At 40.0% G+C, this 20,151-nt stretch overlaps 1 protein-coding gene across 4 annotated transcripts in view; it reads right to left on the reverse strand.

Annotated features, from left to right (window-relative positions):
• Nucleotides 1–20,151, reverse strand: part of ESR1 (estrogen receptor 1) — a 398,889-nt gene that overhangs the window by 223,594 nt on the left and 155,144 nt on the right. For all 4 annotated transcript variants that reach the window (XM_025294352.2, XM_025294351.2, XM_006080203.3 and 1 more), the window contains one exon: nt 12,702–12,892. In XM_025294352.2, the coding sequence (XP_025150137.1) occupies nt 12,702–12,892 (191 nt within the window). The remainder of the gene's footprint in view (nt 1–12,701; nt 12,893–20,151) is intronic.

The raw sequence follows: 20,151 nt of genomic DNA on the forward strand, positions 1-20,151 counted from the left end.
ATTATAATCTTTCCATTTTTGTACAAACTGAGTTTTTAATTGGATCTAGAGTCTATGGCATTTATATTTTTGCATTTCTCCCAGGGTTAAAATAAAATGGTCATTCAAGAAATATCTGTTGCATAAAAAATCTTGTTCTAAGTGTCTGAGCTCAAAGAGCTAGCCCTCTTGGGTGGAGAAGCTGTGAAAAACTTGGACAGGGAGGTCCGTAGGCTAAGAAAACATGAGCTAAGAAGAGTGCATTAAGGCAAAGCAAGAATTGAGTCTGCTTTGAGAGACGACACTTCTTAGAAGTCAGGTTGGGTGGCAAGAGAGTAGAGAATGGCTTGTACCAGATAACACAGGTGGAGGGAAAACAACTCCCACAAGGGGTTGGTGAAGACATCCACCAAATTAACTTGATAAGCAAGAGGCGAGTACGAGGAATTGCACATGATGAGGTCTGTCCAGAGAGCAGACACGGGGCTGGTCTGCAGGCACTTGTGTAGCGGGAAGACTGATCAACATGCTAGCAATCAGAAAAACAAAACAGAGAGGAAAACCATCTCCAAGGTGACTACAATCAACCATCGTGTCACTGGTTAGCAGTGGTGGTAAGTGCACTTTTACATAATTTTCAAATGAAATCTCTCATTAGGAATTCTGCTGTGTCAAAGGGACAAAACAATGATAAACTTTTATTATCTTCAGTTCAGTCACTCAGTCATGTGACTCTTTGCAACCCCATGGACTGCAGCATGCCAGACTTCCCTGTCCATCACCAACTCCCAGAGCTTGCTCAAACTCAAGTGCATTGAGTCAGTGATGCCAACGAATTGTAATATCTTCTCTGGTGTATAAGGAAAATATTGTGAAATTCATTAAGTGAATTTCAGTTCACTTAATGAAATGCAGTAAAGTGTATGCAGAATTCTTTTAAATCACTCTGCTTAAATTTGAATCACAAAAAGATGTATATTTATAAATGTAACCTAGCCACTCACTCCTGGGGGGCGATTTAAGAATTTCTTTACTCATTCACTCCACACTTTCTAATACACGATTTTCAAACTGCCAAATGAAGCGGATAAATATGTTTGTTTGGATAAAATTTAAAGTCTACATCCTCTTTCTCAAAGAAAAGAGAGAGAACAGTACCTATAGCAGAGAGAAATTATAATTTAATAACCAAATTGTTTACTTCTTTGTCCCTTTATTTATTAACAACTGGAAAAAATGAAGTCTCTTGTTATTGCAGCTAAAGGAAGATGAAAATGTGAAGAAAATAATAGAAATCCTTCCCCCACTATACTCTTTCTCAAGCAAAGCATTTCCTTCTTTAAAAACATTAAATCTGCTCCAAAACTTACACATGAGCAGAGAATTAACCTAATTGCAAGAAAAAGCTTTACAAAGTGGATGGCAGATCTATGAAATAGATTTTTCTTGAATGTTGTTATTTTTCAGTCAAAAAAGTCAGGCAAGCAGGTTATCGTATAACTTGTATACACAGTTCTGAAATGGCAAAGTATAATATAGAGATCAGAAATGAGCAGACTATATATCTCAAAGTATACTTTTCTCTGAAAGAGCATGAGAGAATCAGGCCATTCTCTCTGAAAGGACCTGAAAGGAAATAGCATTTTAAAGATGTCAACAGCAACCTTGTATGAAGGAGAGGGAAATTCAGGCAGCATTAGGTCACGGACCAGCATTGGTAGGAACTGTAACAGCAGAGGTAGCACATAATTTTGAGGGCTAGTTAATGCCCTTTGAAAACGTACCTATTAATGGCTATCTATAATTTTAGTGTGAAATCATTGTCGCTCATAAACAAGGCTTTCTAATGGAATTGATGATAAGCTTAATCACTATACATGGGCATAAAGTCTACTCCTTTAATGGAAACAGTCAATGCCATGACCAGGACAGAACCATTTAGTAGGGAAATTGGAAATTTAATTTCAATCAGATGAACAAAAAGATGAAAAAGAATGCTTGAAGTGGTAGCATAAAAAACACCAGCGATTAAAAACATTTGGAACCTTCGCTTACCTTTCAAAGGCATTTGTTGCCATGGTTTTTAAAGACCTCTGAAAGCTTCAGCTGTGTCCACAAGAGCTGCCAAGAAATAGGGGTTCTATACTGATTTTATTTGTCAAATGCATTTTGTCTTAATTATCTCCAAGATAAAGATTTCTTGGCCGAAGGATATAAAAAAAAAAATCCAGTGTTATTTCACAGGTAGAAAGACTATGATTTTGCTTTTCTGAGCCAGTCTTCAAATGCATGCGTGCACAAGTGCATTTTCATACTGTAGCATTTAAGAGTAACTAGCACTTAAAACTGGTAATAAGGATGGCATTCTTATTGAAGGAGGTTTTTAGGTCTTAAATTTTAGGGCTGTGCCTTCCTTTTTCTCTGTTCAGAACAAGAAGCCAAGCATCTGGCAAATTTATCCATAGCTGGAGGTAAGACTTTTAGAAAATTTCACTATAAATGCTTTCATTTGAAAATTACAAGATAACTCATATGTATACACACTAAAACTCTTTGGCCTTTTGGCCCCAATAGTTTTAATTCTCTTGCAAAATTTGCATGTTTCTGGGTTTAAAAAAAAGATGTCTATGGACTCCCACAGTATTCATAATGTGGGGGAAAACTTGCTTTTTATTTGAACATCATAAAAATGCTTATATTTGTTCCTGCTGTTTACTATTTTTACAGCTAATGTTTTGGTACCAGCATGTTCTCAAACTGGAAGATCCTGGAGAGCAGCATTTGGTCCTATTGGGCTAATTTGTGATTTTTCTACTTAGAAGGGCCTTGAACATAAACTTTTAATAATGAGAGTGTTTCTTATAAGGTTTTGGTAAGATCCAGGAACTCATATTATCCTGAGAATCGGGAGGGTGTTTCTGGAGTTGCTTCTTCATTATTAATGGACAACCATGAGGAAGTATTTAAAACATTCATGTCATCAAGTTTCTTTAAAATTTATTGAGGAAATCGATTCCAACTCCCACCAGAAGAGATTACTGCTTCTGTCTCTGTAGCTGCTGGATAATTCTATCCGGATATCCAATTATCATGTCAAATTCAGTATGTCTGGAATGTAACTTTCTCTTGTTTAGTCACCAAGTCACACCCAACTGTTCTTGGGACCCCATGGACTGTTGCTCACCAGGTTCCTCTGTCCATACGATTTCCCAGGCAAGAATACTGGAGTGGGTTGTTATTTCCTTCTGCAGGGGATCTTCTCCACTGATGGATAGATCCCACATCTCCAGCATTGGCAGGCAGGTTCTTTACCACTGTGCCACGAGGGCTACTCCTTTCTAATCAGCCTTCCTCTTGATCTTCCCAGTTTAGGTAATGACACCATCATTTTCCCTCTGTTTTTTAACTTGTTCAACTTCCTTCTTTTCCAGATATTTCATATTGAATCATCTTAAAATAAGGTTAATTCTTTCACTTATAATATTCTTCATGCTATTCCTTTTCCCATTTCACAAATACCAACATCAAGATTTAGTATGAAGTATGTCTAAGGTTGGAGAAGGCAATGGCACCCCACTCCAGTACTCTTGCCTGGAAAATCCCATGGATGGAGGAGCCTGGTAGGCTGCAGTCCATGGGGTCACTAAGAGTCAGACACGACTGAGCAACTTCCCTTTCACTTTTCACTTTCACACATTGGAGAAGGAAATGGCAACCCACTCCAGTGTTCTTGCCTGGAGAATCCCAGGGACTGGGGAGCCTGGTGGGCTGCCGTCTATGGGGTCGCACAGAGTTGGACACGACTGAAGTGACTTAGCAGCAGCATGTCTAAGGTTTGTGAATAAGAGCCAAATTCATCCTCATGCTTTTTCAGTCGCTCCCTTCTCTGGTCCCTCCTATATGCCTTTGGCAGATAAATCTTAATTAAAGACTGTTTTGTCATCTCTCTCCCATGATTTAAAAAAATGGAATGGTTTTGTGTTGCCTAATCCTAACCTTCTTTTCATTCTTATATTTATTCATTGAGTGACTCCTGTAATATGAAGTCTTGATTTGGATCTTGCTTTTGGGAGACTAACAGACAGAGCAAGACACACACACAAACATAAGCAGACCTTGGAGATTTTAAGGGCCAGGTTCCAGACTACTGCAATAAAGTGATCATCACAATAAAAGGAGTCACACAAATGTTTTTGTTTCCCAATACATATAAAAGTTATGTTTATACTATACTGTCATCTATCGTGTACAATAGTATTATGTCTAAAAAATGTACATGCCTCAGTTAAAAAATACTCTGTTGTTAGAAAACACTAAGCGTCATCTGAGCCTTCAGCAAGTCACAGTCATTTTGCTGGTGGAGGGTCTTGCCTCAATGTTGATGGCTGATTACTGATCAGGGTAGTGGCTGCTGAAAGTGACAATTTCTTAAGACAACAAAGTGTGCAACATCGATTGAATTTTCCTTCGTCTTGAACAATCAGAGGCCACTGCATGGTTATTAATTAGCCTAATTTTAATAGTGTTGTGTCTCAGTTAATAGAGAGACCAAGCAGAAGGGCAGAGAGTGGGGAACAGGTCATCACTGGAGCAGTCAGAACAGACGACATTAATCAATTAAGTCAATTATCATATATGGATTCGATTGATGATGCCCCCAAAATTACAATAGTAACATCTAAGGCCACTGATCACAGATCACTGTACAAACATAATAAGAATTTATAAGTTTGAAATATTGTGAGAATTGCCAAAATGTAATAAAGCAAGATAAAGTGAGCAAATGCTGTTCAAAAAATGGCACAGATAAGACACTTGATGTAGGGTTGCCACAAACCTTCAATTTGTAAAAACACAGTATTTGCAAAGAGCACTAAATCAAAGTGCAATAAAACCAGGTATGTCCGTACCTGCCATCCTAGGCAATGGGAACAAAATATAGTCGTCCCAGAGTATCCTTGGGAAATTGGTTACAGGACCCCTTCGGATACCAAAATCTGTTCAAGTGCCTTATATAAAATAGCCATAGCATTTGCATATATGCCACACAAATCCTCCAGTATTCTTTGAATCATCTCCAGATTACTTATCATACCCAATATAATGTAAATGCAAATAGTTGTAAATGCAATGTCAATACTAGGTAAATAGTTAGCTGGCACAAGAAAAATTCAAGTTTTGCTTTTTGGAACTTTCTGGAAATTTTCTTTACTATTTTCAATCTGGAGTTAGTTGAATCCACAGATACAAAGTGTTGACTATAATATGGAGGGTCATAGGAGAGACAGAATTTCTGCATTAACATCAGGGGTTTGATACAAACACTTTTTAGAAGAAGAAATTGTACAGGTAGATCTGGAAAGAAAGTCCCAGCAAAGAAATGGGATGATTATGTTTGAGTAACAGCAAATAGTCCAATCTAGACAGTCTACTTCAGAAGTACAAATGGTGACTTTAAAACAACTAGAAATACAGGCTAGGGCAAGACTGTGGAAATCCTTGAATGCTTGGTTGTCAAAGGATTATTCTGTGGGCCCTGAACGTCATTAGAGAATTCTGTGCAAAGTGTTGATATGATTAGTGATTTGCTAATGTTAATAGACTGTCAGTGTGCAGACGGGTTTAGAAGGAGGAAACCAAATGAAGTAAATGAGTTAAATGGAGAACGCAGAAGAAAAAAATTAAATTACTGCAATGATCATGGTGAAAGTTAATGGGGCAAACTCTGGGTAGTGGGAGCTGAATGGATAGACATTAAAGAGATGGACTCAACAGGATTACACAACGCCTCTGATGGGAACCATCATAGGGTAGGAGTGCAAACTGCAAAGATGAGGATAACAAGCTCCATGCTTCTAAGTCTGGACATGTGGGGGAATGTTGAGGGAACTGATATAAAGGCAGTCAGAAGGAGCTAGTGTTGGGGACGCACAGGAGTCACGAAGTAGCAAGGTTGCTAACACAAAATTGTTAAAACAACATTAAGTGTTACCTCACACTCCCGGAGGCTAACAGTCTGAAATCAAGGTGTCAGCAGAGCCATGCTCCTACTGAAACCTGCAAGAAAGAATTACTTGCCTTCTGGTGTTTGCCAGCAATCCTTGATGATCCCATGACTTGCAGATGCATCACTTCATTTTCTCTCTCCATCATCTCTGCCTCTCTGTCCAAATTTCCTCTTCCAGTAAGAACATTAGTCCTCTTGAATTACGGCTCCACCCCACTCTAGTATGGTGGAGACTCACCTTAACTAATTGTACCTGCAACGACCCTATTTCCAAATAAGGTGACATGCTGAGGTACTGGGGGCTTAGAACTTCAATGTATCTTTTGGGGGGACACAATACAACCCATAACACAGCAGCCCTCAACCTTTTGACATCAGGACCATTTTGGTGAAAGACAGTTTTACCATGGACCAGGGGAGGGGGATATTTCCAGGATGATTCAAACCCATTACATTTATTGGGCACTTTATTTCTATTATTATTACATTGGGATGTATAATGAAATAATTATACAGCTCACCATAATGCAGAATCAGTGGGCTCCCTGAACTTTTTTTCCTGAGCTCAGATGGTAATGTCAGCAATGGGAAGCGGCTGTTAATACAGATGAAGCTTGGCCGCTCACCCGCCGCTCACCTCCTGCCAAGTGGAGTAGTACTGGTCCATAGCCCAGGGGTTGCGGACCCCTACCATAACAGATATATATGACGGTGCTTAGGAAGCTGGGCAGAGAAACGGATGGGAAGGAGAAAGGAACAGAGGCTGCAAACTCTGGGGAATGCCTGCATGTAGAGAGATGAAGAGGAAAAACAAAGAGTCAGGGAGAAGACAAGAAGCCCTTGGTTCTTTCACAGTCGATTTACTCAATTTCCACTGTGCATTTCTTGGTTTATGCTATTTCACATTTCTGGAATTCTTCTCCAAACTTCTTAATGCCCATGAAAATCCTCCCATTCTTTTCAGGCCTATATCAAACATACCACTTGCATTAACACTTCTCTTGCTAGTCTTAATCAAATAACTCCCTTTTCTGAGGTCTTCCTATAGGTTTTATCTGTCATTCTTTTGACTTCTTGCCATATTCTCTTATTTAACAGATGTGTGCTCAACATGGGGAGAAGGCAATGGCACCCCACTCCGGTACTCTTGCCTGGAAAATCCCATGGATGGAGGAGCCTGGTAGGCTGCAGTCCATGGGGTCGCTAAGAGTCAGACACGACTGAGCGACTTCACTTTCACTTTCCACTTTCATGCATTGGAGAAGGAAATGGCAACCCACTCCAGTGTTCTTGCCTGGAGAATCGCATGGACGGAGAAGCCTGGTAGGCTGCAGTCCATGGGGTCACACAGAGTCGGACACGACTGAAGCGATTTAGCAGCAGCAGCAGTGCTCAACATGACTATAGTCATGGGAGATACTGCAACAAACAGGGCCAGAAATCAGCTCTCACTGAGCTTCCATCCAAGTGTGGGCAGGAATATTTGACCATGGCACCTGCTGCATGCATGCGTGCTCAGTTGCTAAGTCGTGTCCGACTCTTTTGTGACCCCATGTACTGCAGCCCGCCAGGCTCCTCTGAACACGGGATTTCCCAGGTAAGAATATTGGAGTGGGCAGCCATTCCCTTCTCCAGGGGATCTTCTTGACTTAGGGATCGAACCCTCATCATCTCCATTGGCAGGTTGGTTCTTTACCACTGAGCCATCAGGGAAGCCTGGCACTTGTTGCAGACAGATAATCAATCAAGTGAATAAATTTTAAAGTTCATTAAGGGTTTAAGGGCCTTAAAGAAAAATACTTTAAAAACAAACAAAAAAAAACTGAAGGCAAAGATTTGTAGTTATTTTTGGTGTCATAATCAGGGGACGCTTCTCTAAGAATACGATCTTGGACAGGAATTGAATGATAAGAAGCCAACCAAGTAGAGAGCTGAAAGCAAAGAAAAAAATAAAAGGGAACCACATGTGCTGAAGAAGGAATTCATGCAGTGTGTTGGGGGAAGAGAAGTATGGCCAACCTGGTTGGATTACAGTGATAAGGAGAGAAGTGAGCAGGGATACGACCATGCAGAGTACTTTAAGTCATGGAAAAGGATCTGGACTTTAACAGCAGTGAGCATTTGAAGTACAAGAGCATGTGACCTGATTAATGCATCTGAAAGATCTCTGCTGCTGTTGCGTGGAGACTAGACTGTGGAAGGGCAAGTGGGGAAATATGGAGACCAAAAATGCAGGAATTTTGTGTGAATGTACTGCCAGAACCAACTCTGAGCCATATCCCTGAAAGGACTCCAGAGATAAAGACAGCTCTGTAACAAGAGAGCAGCCTCCACTTCTACCCCATCCTCTGGCCTTTTCTAGACAGAGGTGCACATGTCAAGACAGAAAGCAACTGGAAATGGGAAACTAAACATAAAAACTAAACCATCTTGGGCAAACAACAGTGAGTTCCTAAGGACAAATGAACTAAGTTATCTTTTCACAGACTAGCTGAACAGGCCTGAGGTTCCGTGGAAAGTCAGTCTCTGCTCACCCCTGCTGCTGAGGGAGCTATCCAGGGTGCTGGACTCTCACCCTGAAGCTTTCTAAGGCCTGATGGGTCAGAATATCGGTTGTCCTTGTGGGACCTAAGGACCCCTGCTGTGTTGAAAATTGGTACCATGTCCTTCTGGCCTTAGCTAACCTTTAAGCCCCAATGTGTGCCTGGGCCATGTCCATTTGGTGTAATGTTAAGCATCTTCCATAGATCCCTTAGAAAGAAAAGAAAAAGTGGCAGCATAGCTAGGGGTGTATAATAGGTGTGAGCCTCCACTGTGCCTCATGACCATTTATAATATGGGCCTTTATAACATTTATTTGTAATACTATGACCAAGCAGCAAGTTCTGTGGAGTCCTTTTTCCTCCAAATAATATTCAAAGGAAGTACCTGGTTGCTGAAAGTGACAGTGAAAGTGTTAGTCGCTCAGTCATGTCCAACTCTTTGTGACCCCACGGACTGCAGCCCACCAGGCTCCTCTGCACATAGATTCTCCAGGCAAGAATACTGGAGTGGGTTGCCATGCCCTTCTCCAGGGGATCTTCCTGACTTAGGGATCGAACCTGGGTCTTCCACACTGCAGCCACCAGGGAAGCCCTAGTACCTGGCTGCTGAACCTATTTATATATATAATATATTTATTATTTATATATATAAATAATATTTATTATTCATATATTTATATATAATATTTTATTCCTATATTTATATATAATAATAGTTATTCATATATATTTATTTATATGTGTTATTTAGTTTATTTTATTTATTATTTAGTATATATATATACATATGAGTTTATATAACTCATCCAAGAGTCTCTGCCTACAACACATCTTAAGGAACACTGCCTCTCTACCTGCAATGATTAATAAATTCACAGAATATCCAATTTCACCCATCTCCCTTAAGTCATGTCCTTGACTTTGCTTTAAAAAAAAAGTATGTTTGACTGGAAGCCATTACTAAATGTCTTGAGTGATCAAGCTCACACACTAAGTAGGGGATGAAACTCTGTATGTTTTCAAGTCAAACACTTTACCTCTTCAACTAAACACTTAGAACACTAGAGCAATCTGATGGATACTCATTTCTAGCTCTTTTCTTAAGTAAGAAGAAAAGCAGGGAGAGCTACAGCATCTTCAGAACTTTCTACCTGCATCATGTCAGACCCTTCACTGTCCTTAAATAGGCTTGAGGGCCAGTGTGATTTATAAAGAGTCACAGAAGTTCAGCAAAACTTTTTAGCTCCAAGTTAATAAGACTATGATGAGAAAGACTCTATTGCTCTGGTGTTTTCCTTTTATGTGCACAAACATATCAAATAGATGGAAATGCCACAAAAGTAAAAAGGAAGTAAATTTCTTTGTTTTTACACAGCCTAAGAATAAATACATGGCCCAGGAATGCCTTTGTTTAACCATATTGTATATTAATTTTGTTAATTTTTATTCATGGAACTCCCCAAACTCTATCTTATCTCCTAGTCTTTGCTCACATACTCAGTTCTATTTTCAGATACTCACCCTGCCCTTCTTTTTGCTTACTTGCAAAATCCTCCAGACAATTTTAAAACAGGAAACATTCTTTGAGAGCCTGACTAAACCCCCACCAGGAATGAGTGAAGCTTGGACCCTATAAGACCTGTATTCAACCTGTCTTGGTGCTTATTATACTGTAATTTAATTGCTGGTTTATTTGTCCATCTCTTCTACTACCTTTAAGCTCTATGTGGATAAAGACTATGTCTTGCTTATAACTATATCTCCAGGACCTCACATAGTGCTTTGCCTAGTAGGGGCATTCGATAAACAAACTAATACATTAGGGGACTTCATGACTTATAAGGTTCCCTCATCTTTAAAAGTCTTTTTTCTGTTTTCTGTTCTGATGCCTTGATGTCTACAGACAATACTAAGTTCAACATGGTGTTACACAGCACAATCCTAAATGCTGAACCTATGTGATAAAAAGAACTATGTGAAAATACTGTCATTGTTCCTTGGAGGAAGGTCATTTCTACCCTCAATCTCAGTCTTTTTACATCTATAACTGCCAATATTTTCCCTATATTCATGTATTGTTTTCCCTATCTGTATCATAGCATAGCTCTTTATACTGACTTTCTAATTCTCTCATGAGAACAAATACCTTTGCCTCCTCCCCAAACAAATTCTAAATTTTGTGGGATTATGGATTATGTCTTACACATATTTTTATTTCTCTCAGAACATCTAGCACAGGTACAGAGTAAGTTCTCAATAAACATGAACAGATAAAACATTAGATTTGGAAATCATCAATTTCTCTTTTCATACATTAAATCAGGAGTCAGCAAATTACAGCCCACAGGCCAGTTCTACTTAGTTACCTGTTTGTGTATATAAAGTTTTGTTGGCACACATCCATTTATTTCCATAGCGCCTGTGACTTCTTGCCGCAATGCCAAAGGTGCACAGCTGCTACAGACTGCATGACCTGCAAAGCCGAAATAGTTCCTCTCTGGTTCTTTGCAGAAAACCTTTGCTGACCACTCTTCTAAATCATTTTTATAGATGAGAGAACTCAGTCTCAGATAAATGACTTGCCCAAGTTTGCAGCTGAACCTATCCACTAAATCTGCCTCTGTCAGATGATTTCTCCATGTCAGATTAAATGCCTGATAAAAAGAATATCTTAGATTATATAAAAGTAAATAAAAAGGAGGACCACAAATGAAGATGGCTGTCAAAAGACCTTTAAGGATTTATACTAACTTAAACCAAAATACAGATATCATTTTCCTAAATGAAATAGTGTCTGCTAGTAAAAATTAAATAGTCTATGTTGATATGTATATTCACATAAAAATTTACTTGCATATATTATAAATTTTAGTAAAATGCTGACAAAAAAAGGTCCAAGCCTTACAGTAGATTTCTAAAAGATGTTGAAAGTAATAGCTGTCCAAAAAAAGTGCTTTGAAAATGGACCAAGCTGACCTCACACACTGCTCTATTAAGATATGAATAGCCTTTTAAAAAAATCCATCCACTGGCAATGGAAGGAAAAATAAATAGTGTGTATCATTCCCCAGCTTTCACCCCACATTAGGGCAGTGAAGAGCTACCGCAAAAAGTCTGTGAGAATAGTGATTCATTCTCTATTCAAAAGTGTCTGCAATCAGTACCTCTTAATTTAGTAGAGTCCGGTTTTCAACAAGTTACTTCAGTCTCAGTTCTATACAGGGAATCACATAAAAACTCCATCGGAAATATTCTTAGTGCTTATATACTAAACTTTGCTTAAGCTGAAAAGGTAAAGGAATAAGAACACAGAAAAATGGTCCAGTATTAAGACAAAAGATTAATCCAGCTAGACTGCTGTCAGACCTCTGTTCTTCTCATAGGATCTTTCGTATAGATATTTTAGGTAGTAAAAATGATTGGTGTCCCACCCCCAGGGCATCCCCTATAGACAATATAGCAAAAGTATAGACACTCCTGGAATAGAAATGAAATGTATCCAACAGTCTATCAGAGAAACTGCACTTGGAAAACTATATACAAGAAAAGGGTCAAAGCAGACACTGCAAATGAAATGAATGAAATGTTACAGGTGCATACTTAATAACTGTTTGGTACAAATAATACATCCCTTATTACTGAGTCTTCTCATTTTAGCAAAAGGTCATATTATCCATTGAGACAACAAAGAAATGGAAGAAGAGCAAGAGAAGAATGAGTTAAATTAGAATTGGTCTGGAGCAGAGATCAGAACACAATGCTTATCTAGGCAAAGCCAAGTTGGAGAAATAACTATGTATGGATAATTAATATCACACAACATCACATAAGTCTAGCTGCCTACAACACACAAAGATCCACCTGCCATCCCCCAATCATGGCACGGACAATGTCTCAGAGAACCAACTATTGAAATCCTCTTCTTGTAGAGTTGCTCAAGACTGTTGGGAGTCTTGCCAGATGGAGGAAGCATAATTACTCAGCCACAACTACCCTGACATTTGCCAACTCCTTCTCCTGGGACCCTATCTCTTCTCCATGTTTCTATCATAGATGCTAGTGGACTCACTGGGTATTAATGTTTCGTACAAATGGCTGATCATATGTCTTCCTCTGTCGCTTCCCCTCTTAGGATTAAAAAATGGGATGACTTGTTTGCAACACACTATTACCTTGAATACTTCTCTTGAAGAAGGCCTTACAGCCCTCGCAAGACCAAACTCCGTAATGGTAGCCTGAGGCATAGTCATTGCACACTGCACAGTAGCGAGTCTCCTTGGCAGATTCCATGGCCATGCTTCCCTTGTCACTGGTACTGGCCAATCTCTCTCTGCCACCTTGGCGTCGATTATCTGAATTTGGCCTGGGGGAAAAAATAGGAGAAAAAACAAAACAAAACAACAACAAAAAAAACAGTGAATCCATTAACATTAGAAAAGTAAAATATGCACTATCCTCTAAAGAATAAGATGCTTGGAAGATGTAGCAGATCCACTTTATTCTGACATTTTGAAATAATGAATCATAATGTAAGCTAATCTTTCATTACCTCTGCAACCGTCTGTTGCAGCAAAAGGTGTTTGCCTATTATATTAACCTTGAGGGGAAATTGTTTATTGCAAATCTGCTTAAAAAATGGACTGCCTACACCGGAATATATTATTCAGAAAATGACAAAATGAAATTAGCTGGTTTCTATTAGATTTATTCATTTTTTTAAGGGTTCACAATGAACTCAGAACCATTAGAGACCAATGCTCATTCCAATTTCAGACCATGCTAAGGGTCTTTAGAAAGTGGAGGCAAAGCATAAAAAAGGGGAACATGTGAAACTCAGATGAACCAATGAGCCATGTAGAACAAGTGCAGAAAGATAATTCAAATTTTTATGTCACTGTTATCAGATAACCCTAGGTATCAGTTGTTTAGACTTGGCTATAACTTGAGCATACTGGTCAATGTTCAATATTCCTCTTCAAGAACATGCAGAATGAGAAGAACAGAAGAACACAAGTGATTACACCAGCCTTGAAAATTTTTTGGGAGGAAGCACATCTCAGAAAAGAAACTGAGAAAGTACAAACAAAAGTTCTGGGAGACCCAAGGAAATGGGGAAGCAAAAAGTTTAAAGAAGTAGAAAGCTTTAAGAAGGAGAGACTGATAAAGTGAAGTTGGATTTGACATGAAGAACACTTGGCAAGGAGTTTCAGTAGACAGTACAAGCCAACCCAGTGGGTGGAGAGTGGATGGAATGTAAGGAAATAAAAATAAATGAGGGCCATTTCTTTGAGAACTTAATGCAAATGAGAAGAGAAAGAGATAGGGTTGTCACTAAAGAATATAAAGACAAGAAAGGATTTTCTCCCTGGAGGGAACTTGAGAAGTCATGGAAATTGAAAAGAATGGGCCAGCAGGCAGGGAACAGTGGCAGGTACAGGGAAGGGAAAAGAGAATAAAGCCAGGAAGAAAAGTAAAGCAGTCGGGATTAAAGACACAGGTAGAAGGAACAGCCTCACTGAAGATACCTTGAAGAAGACAGGGAGAAACGAGATCAGGAAAGGAGTAGATGAGACTTTGTTTGTATCTCTCATGGAGCCAAGTATAGGAGCAGAAATTACCCTGACCCCAGGATTTGCTCGGCATGCACAACAGAATAAAGGTAGAAGGCTGGGGAGCATGTGGCCGGAGCCCAGCACAGTGCCTGGTATGTGGTTGGCACTCTATACTATCTTGAAATGAATGAACAGTGTTCCAGGGTATATAGGGGAAAAAAAGAAGTAGAAAAATATTTGAAGGAGAAATGGAATGAAGCCTATGACATTTAAAAAGAAAATAAGATGAGATAAAGTGAACTGAAGATAGAACTTTCAGGGTCTCTTGGTTAAGGAAACTCACACTTCCTGCTTTCCACTGCCTGCCCAAATAACCAGACCACCCTGCCCATCACCATTCCTTCCTTTCACAAGCCTTGACCTTCCTTTTAGGGCTTCCCTGGTGACTCAGATGGTAAAGAATCTGGCCACAATGTGGAACACCCGGGTTCAAATCACAGGTTGGGAAGATCCCCTGGAGAAGGGAATGGCAACCCACTCCAGTACTCTTGCCTGGAAAATCCCATGGGCAGAGGAGCCTGGAAGGCTACTGTTCTTGGGGTCTCAAAGAGTCAGACACAACTAAACTTAGCACGCATATCTTTCCTTTTAGTTCAAATTTTGCAGTCCTTCCCTGCTCCCCTCACTTATTAATACTGTCCACAATTTTGTGGCAGTGATTCTCAAACTACATTGGCCGTATTCACAAAACAACTAGCTCCTTGGGTTGAGTCAATTTTTTTCCATTCTAAATGACTTAGCTCTTGGGTTGGCAGCCACAAATAGGAGTTCTTTATTTTTTAATATCCTCAGAAAGCACTGCCTGTAGTTCATTTCTTACCCATCTCTTTCCATTTCATCACCATGCCATCCACACCTCCCTACATAACCTCAAATCTTTTTACTGTTTATTTACTCACAACTCATGCACAAGTCAAGTCAGCAGATAGCAGTTGTGAATATTTCACTATAGAAGCTTAGCATCTAGAGAGGGAAGGGGTGGTTAGCAAGTGTGACATTCACAAACTTGGTGTCTTATACAGCTTTTTAAGTACTGAAAGTGAAAGTCGCTCAGTTGTGTCCAACTCTTTGCTACCCCATGGACTATACTGTCCATGGAATTCTCCAGGCCAGAATACTGGAGTGGGTAGCCTTTCCCTTCTCCAGGGGATCTTCTCAGCCCAAGGATCGAATCCAGATCTCCTGCACTGCAGGCGGGAGCTGAGCCACAAAGGAAGCCCAACAATACTGGAATTGGTAGCCTATCCCTTCTCCAGCAGATCTTCCCAACCCAGGAATCAAACCGGGATCTCCCGCATTGTGGGCAGATTCTTTACCATCTGAGCTATGAGGGAAGCGCTTTAAGTATTGAGCCCTATATTAATAACTAGCTTAGCACCTAACACGTAGGAAGCATTCAATACACATTTGATGAATGAATGAATGAATAGTATGTGCATGGGCAAAAGTTCCAAGGTATTAAGTATCCTCCACCCATCCCTGCATAATAAGACACTGTATTTTTTTTAAATAGTGGTAAGATACACATAACATAAAATCGATCATCTTAACCATTTTTAAATGTGCCATTCAGCGATAAGTATATTCACATAAGTATATTGGTTGGTGTACAACCAATCTCCAGAAATTTTCCATCTCGCAAAACTGAAACTCTTTACCCATTAAACAACAACTCCTCATTTCTTCTTCTCCAGCCCCTGGCAATCACCATTCTACATTCTGTCTCTATGCACTGGATACTCTACATATTTCACATAAGTAGAATCACACAGTATTTGTCTTTTTGTGACTGGCTTATTTCACTTAGCGTCATCTATGCATGAATTCCTCTCTTATCAGCTACCCCTAATCCCCACACACTGGAGGTAACATATCCTTGTTTTGAATTCAACAGCCGGCCTTCATTTCTCTTCTGCTACTTACAACATTATCACTCCTTCAATTGTACATTCTCGTCTTCATTGCTGTCCACTAGGTTCCCTGCGTCTTATTCATCGTTGGAACTCTGAGTGTTCATAGCACAAAGCCTCTTCCAGAATAGGAACTCAATAAATATTGATAGCAAATGAATTAATCAATGGCTGAGTTGATAACAATTTTAAAAACAATATAATAGGCTATGCATATACTGTTTTTAAGAATATTGGTAAAAGATGTAAGAGCAAAAGCCCATTTTTCCCAGACCCAGCACAGTGGTGTGCTGTCAACAAAGTGCCTTTCGTCTACACTTTATCTTTCATATAGCCCTGAGTACTGAAAATTCACTGTAGACAGAGGGTGTGAGACCAGAAGGCTTCGGAGAAGATGAGGGGGAAATTACATTGGCCACATCTCCTCTCCGTTAAGCAACATTTTTATCCAGTTGTGAAATTCATGTGAATAACACTGTCAGTCATCATTTGAGCTCAGCCCTGCTCTACAAAGACTCCCAAGCCAGGATTTCATGAAAAAAATAATAATAATATAATCCAGATCAAGTAAAAGGGCAAGTGAGGTCCTCTCACAGGCTGTGAAGCCCTGTCACACCTTAAAATGCAACAGTCAAGGCTGTTGAGTTAAGCCAAGCTCATCTGGCCCAACTGCATCTAGATAGAGATCTGTGTCCTCAGAATGCAGATGAACTTGGCCAGGTAAACTGCAGTGGAAAGGCACAGAGTGGGAGGTCCCCGTGTCTGGACTCAGACCAAGACACAAGAGTGGGCCAGACACCAACCCGAGATGAGAACAGTCCGCAGGGAGGGGCTTACTTATGGATCCTGGACTCATCTCTTCCGCTGTCCTCTGCCTGGTCTTGCCCGACTGCAGCTGTCACGGACCCGGAACCCTTAACCTCACACCTCGCCGGTAGCAAGTGCTTCTATTACACTCAGGGCAATCTTTCTTCTTCTTCCTCTATCTGCCTTGGGCTTTTTTATTTCCATAGGACCGATATCAACTACTTTCTTTCATTTCAGTTCAGATCAGTCGCTCAGTCGTGTCCAACTCTTTGCAACCCCATGAATCGCAGCACGCCAGGCCTCCCTGTCCATCACCAACTCCTGGAGTTCACTCAGACTCACGCCCATCGAGTCAGTGAGGCCATCCAGCCATCTCATCCTCTGTCGTCCCCTTCTCCTCCTGCCCCCAATCCCTCCCAGCATCAGAGTCTTTTCCAATGAGTCAACTCTTCACATGAGGTGGGCCAAAGTACTGGAGTTTCAGCTTTAGCATCATTCCTTCCAAAGAAATCCCAGGGCTGATCTCCTTCAGAATGGATTGGCTGGATCTCCTTGCAGTCCAAGGGACGCTCAAGAGTCTTCTCCAACACCACAGTTCAAAGGCATCAATTCTTCAGGGCTCAGCTTTCTTTACAGTCCAACTCTCACATCCATACATGACCACTGGAAAAACCATAGCCTTGACTAGACGGACCTTTGTTGGAAAACTAATGTCTCTGCTTTTCAATATGCTATCTAGGTTGGTCATAACTTTTCTTCTAAGGAGTAAGCATCTTTTTATTTCATGGCTGCAGTCACCATCTGCAGTGATTTTGGAGCCGAAAAAAATACAGTCTGATACTGTTTCCACTGTTTCCCCATCTATTTCCCAAGAAGTGATGGGACCAGATGCCATGATCTTCGTTTTCTGAATGTTGAGCTTTAAGCCAACTTTTTCACTCTCCTCTTTCACTTTCATCAAGAGGCTTTTTAGTTCCTCTTCACTTTCTGCCATAAGGATGGTGTCATCTTCATATCTGAGGTGATTGATATTTCTCCCGGTAATCTTGATTCCAGCTTGTGCTTCTTCCAGCCCAGCATTTTTCATGATGTACTCTGCATATAAGTTAAATAAGTAGGATGACAATATACAGCCTTGACGTACTCCTTTTCCTATTTGGAACCAGTCTGTTGTTCCATGTCCAGTTCTAACTATTGCTTCCTGACCTACATACAGATTTCTCAAGAGGCAGGTCAGGTGGTCTGGTATTCCCATCTCTTTCAGAATTTTCCAGTTTGTGGTGATCCACACAGTCAAAGGCTTTGGCATAGTCAATAAAGCAGAAATAGATGTTTTTCTGGAACTCTCTAGCTTTTTCAATGATCCAACAGATGTTGGCAATATGATCTTTGGTTCCTCTGCCTTTTCTAAATCCAGCTTAAACATCTGGACATTCACAGTTCACATACTGTTGAAGCCTGGCTTGGAGAAGTTTGAGCATTACTTTGCTAGTGTGTTAGATGAGTGCAATTGTGCAGTAGTTTGAGCATTCTTTGGCATTGCCTTTCTTTGGGATTGAAAAGAAAACTGACTTTTTCCAGTCTTGTGGCTGTTCTTTAGCCCTACAGGATACCTTTAAGGATTCTCTGAAAAGAAGTAGGGTAGATGCTTGAGTGAGACATGGAGGGATGTTTCGCATCAGTGACTTAACAAGTTGCAACTCTGATGCACATAAATGACTAAGCAGTGGAATAAAGTAATGGCAGGGGAAAAGCAGAAGCTGGAGAGCATCAGGTAACAAAAGACACCACCACGGCACCTATGGAAACTGGGAACCCAACTGATTTAGATTTAGTTCCATTTTCATTACATCAGTTTGACAACCAAATATTGCGTTGGCTAAAAAGTTCAATTTTTTTTCCTTTAGCCAGCTCTAGATGTTTTCTTTAATGTCATTTGAAACAATTTTGTTAGACAGTAATGCAACAGCTGTCATATCAGTGAGCATTTTTAAAAAATTTTATTAGAACTGATGAATTTGGGGGCAGCCATTTTAGATGAAAGAAAAAAAAGCAACATTTTCGGCATATGTGTCTTTTGTTTTTACTTAAAAAACCAAAGGACAGAAACGTTTTGGCCAACCTGATATTTCCAAGTGGATGCCCCACTGATATTACATATTTGATATGATTTAAGAGAGATGTTGGAAGGCATTCATATTGGGGTCAGAGAGTGCACTTTCTTGGACCAAGTTAAAAACAGAGCCTAATAAAAAGAATTTGCCGGGAAGATTTTCATTAATCAAAGGAAAAGTTTGAAGCTCAATGTAATCAAATACCGTTGTTTTTCCAACCATAAATCATGGTACCAGCCATCCAAAAGCTCTATTCCCCTGATTAGCCAAGCACTGAAAGAAAAAAATTTAAAGCCTTGGTTTCTAAAGGAAATATTTTTGCAAAGTTAAATTAAAGGAACCAACAAATACCCACTCTCTAGAAATGTGGGAGTAATTGAGTGCTAGCGGAATAACTTAGTGAGCTTCCCTCACCAAGTTCCCACTGTTGTGAGCCAAGTTCCCTGAACTTTCTTTTCATGGCATTTACCACAATTTCCAGCCCTATGTTTGAGTGATTATTGACAAATATATGCTCCCTGTGAAGGCCATGAAGGTCCATGAAGGTGGGGACCATGTCTCACTTGCTCCCAATTTTAACTGACACACAGTAGGTCCTTAATAAACATTTGCTAAATGTACCTCCTGCATCTAATCCATAATCAAATTTAGTCCATCGTTTCTGCAAAACACAAGGCCTGTCCTTCTTTGCATTCTGGTTTTCATCATTCTTGCCTGAGAAAACAATACTCCATGTCTCAATTACTAGAATTTATGTCTGTCTCCTGTTAGTGGCTCAGAAGATAAAAAAATTGCCTGCAATGAAGGAGACTGGAGCTCCATCCCTGGGTCGGGAAGATTCCCTGGAGAGGGAAATGGCAACTCACTCCAATATTCTTGCCTGGGAAATCCCATGGATAGAGGATCCTGGCAGGCTACAGTTCATGGGGTCACAAAGAGTCAGACATGCCTGGGCAACTAACAGTCTCAGTTTCAGTTTCCCATCATTCCTCAAACTCACCCTGCCAATCAATGTCCAAAGAACTGTCATAAAAGACAACATTCATCTCTCAATGACTTCGCATTGCCTACACCCAGAAATAATTACCTTCTGGGGGCTCGTGGACCTGTTTGATCATCTAATGAAAATTCTGAAACTATCTAAAAACACACATAAACAAATTCTCACACTTCTACATA

Source organism: Bubalus bubalis, chromosome 10 (genome assembly GCF_019923935.1).
Source record: "Bubalus bubalis isolate 160015118507 breed Murrah chromosome 10, NDDB_SH_1, whole genome shotgun sequence".
Taxonomy (NCBI): domain Eukaryota; kingdom Metazoa; phylum Chordata; class Mammalia; order Artiodactyla; family Bovidae; genus Bubalus; species Bubalus bubalis.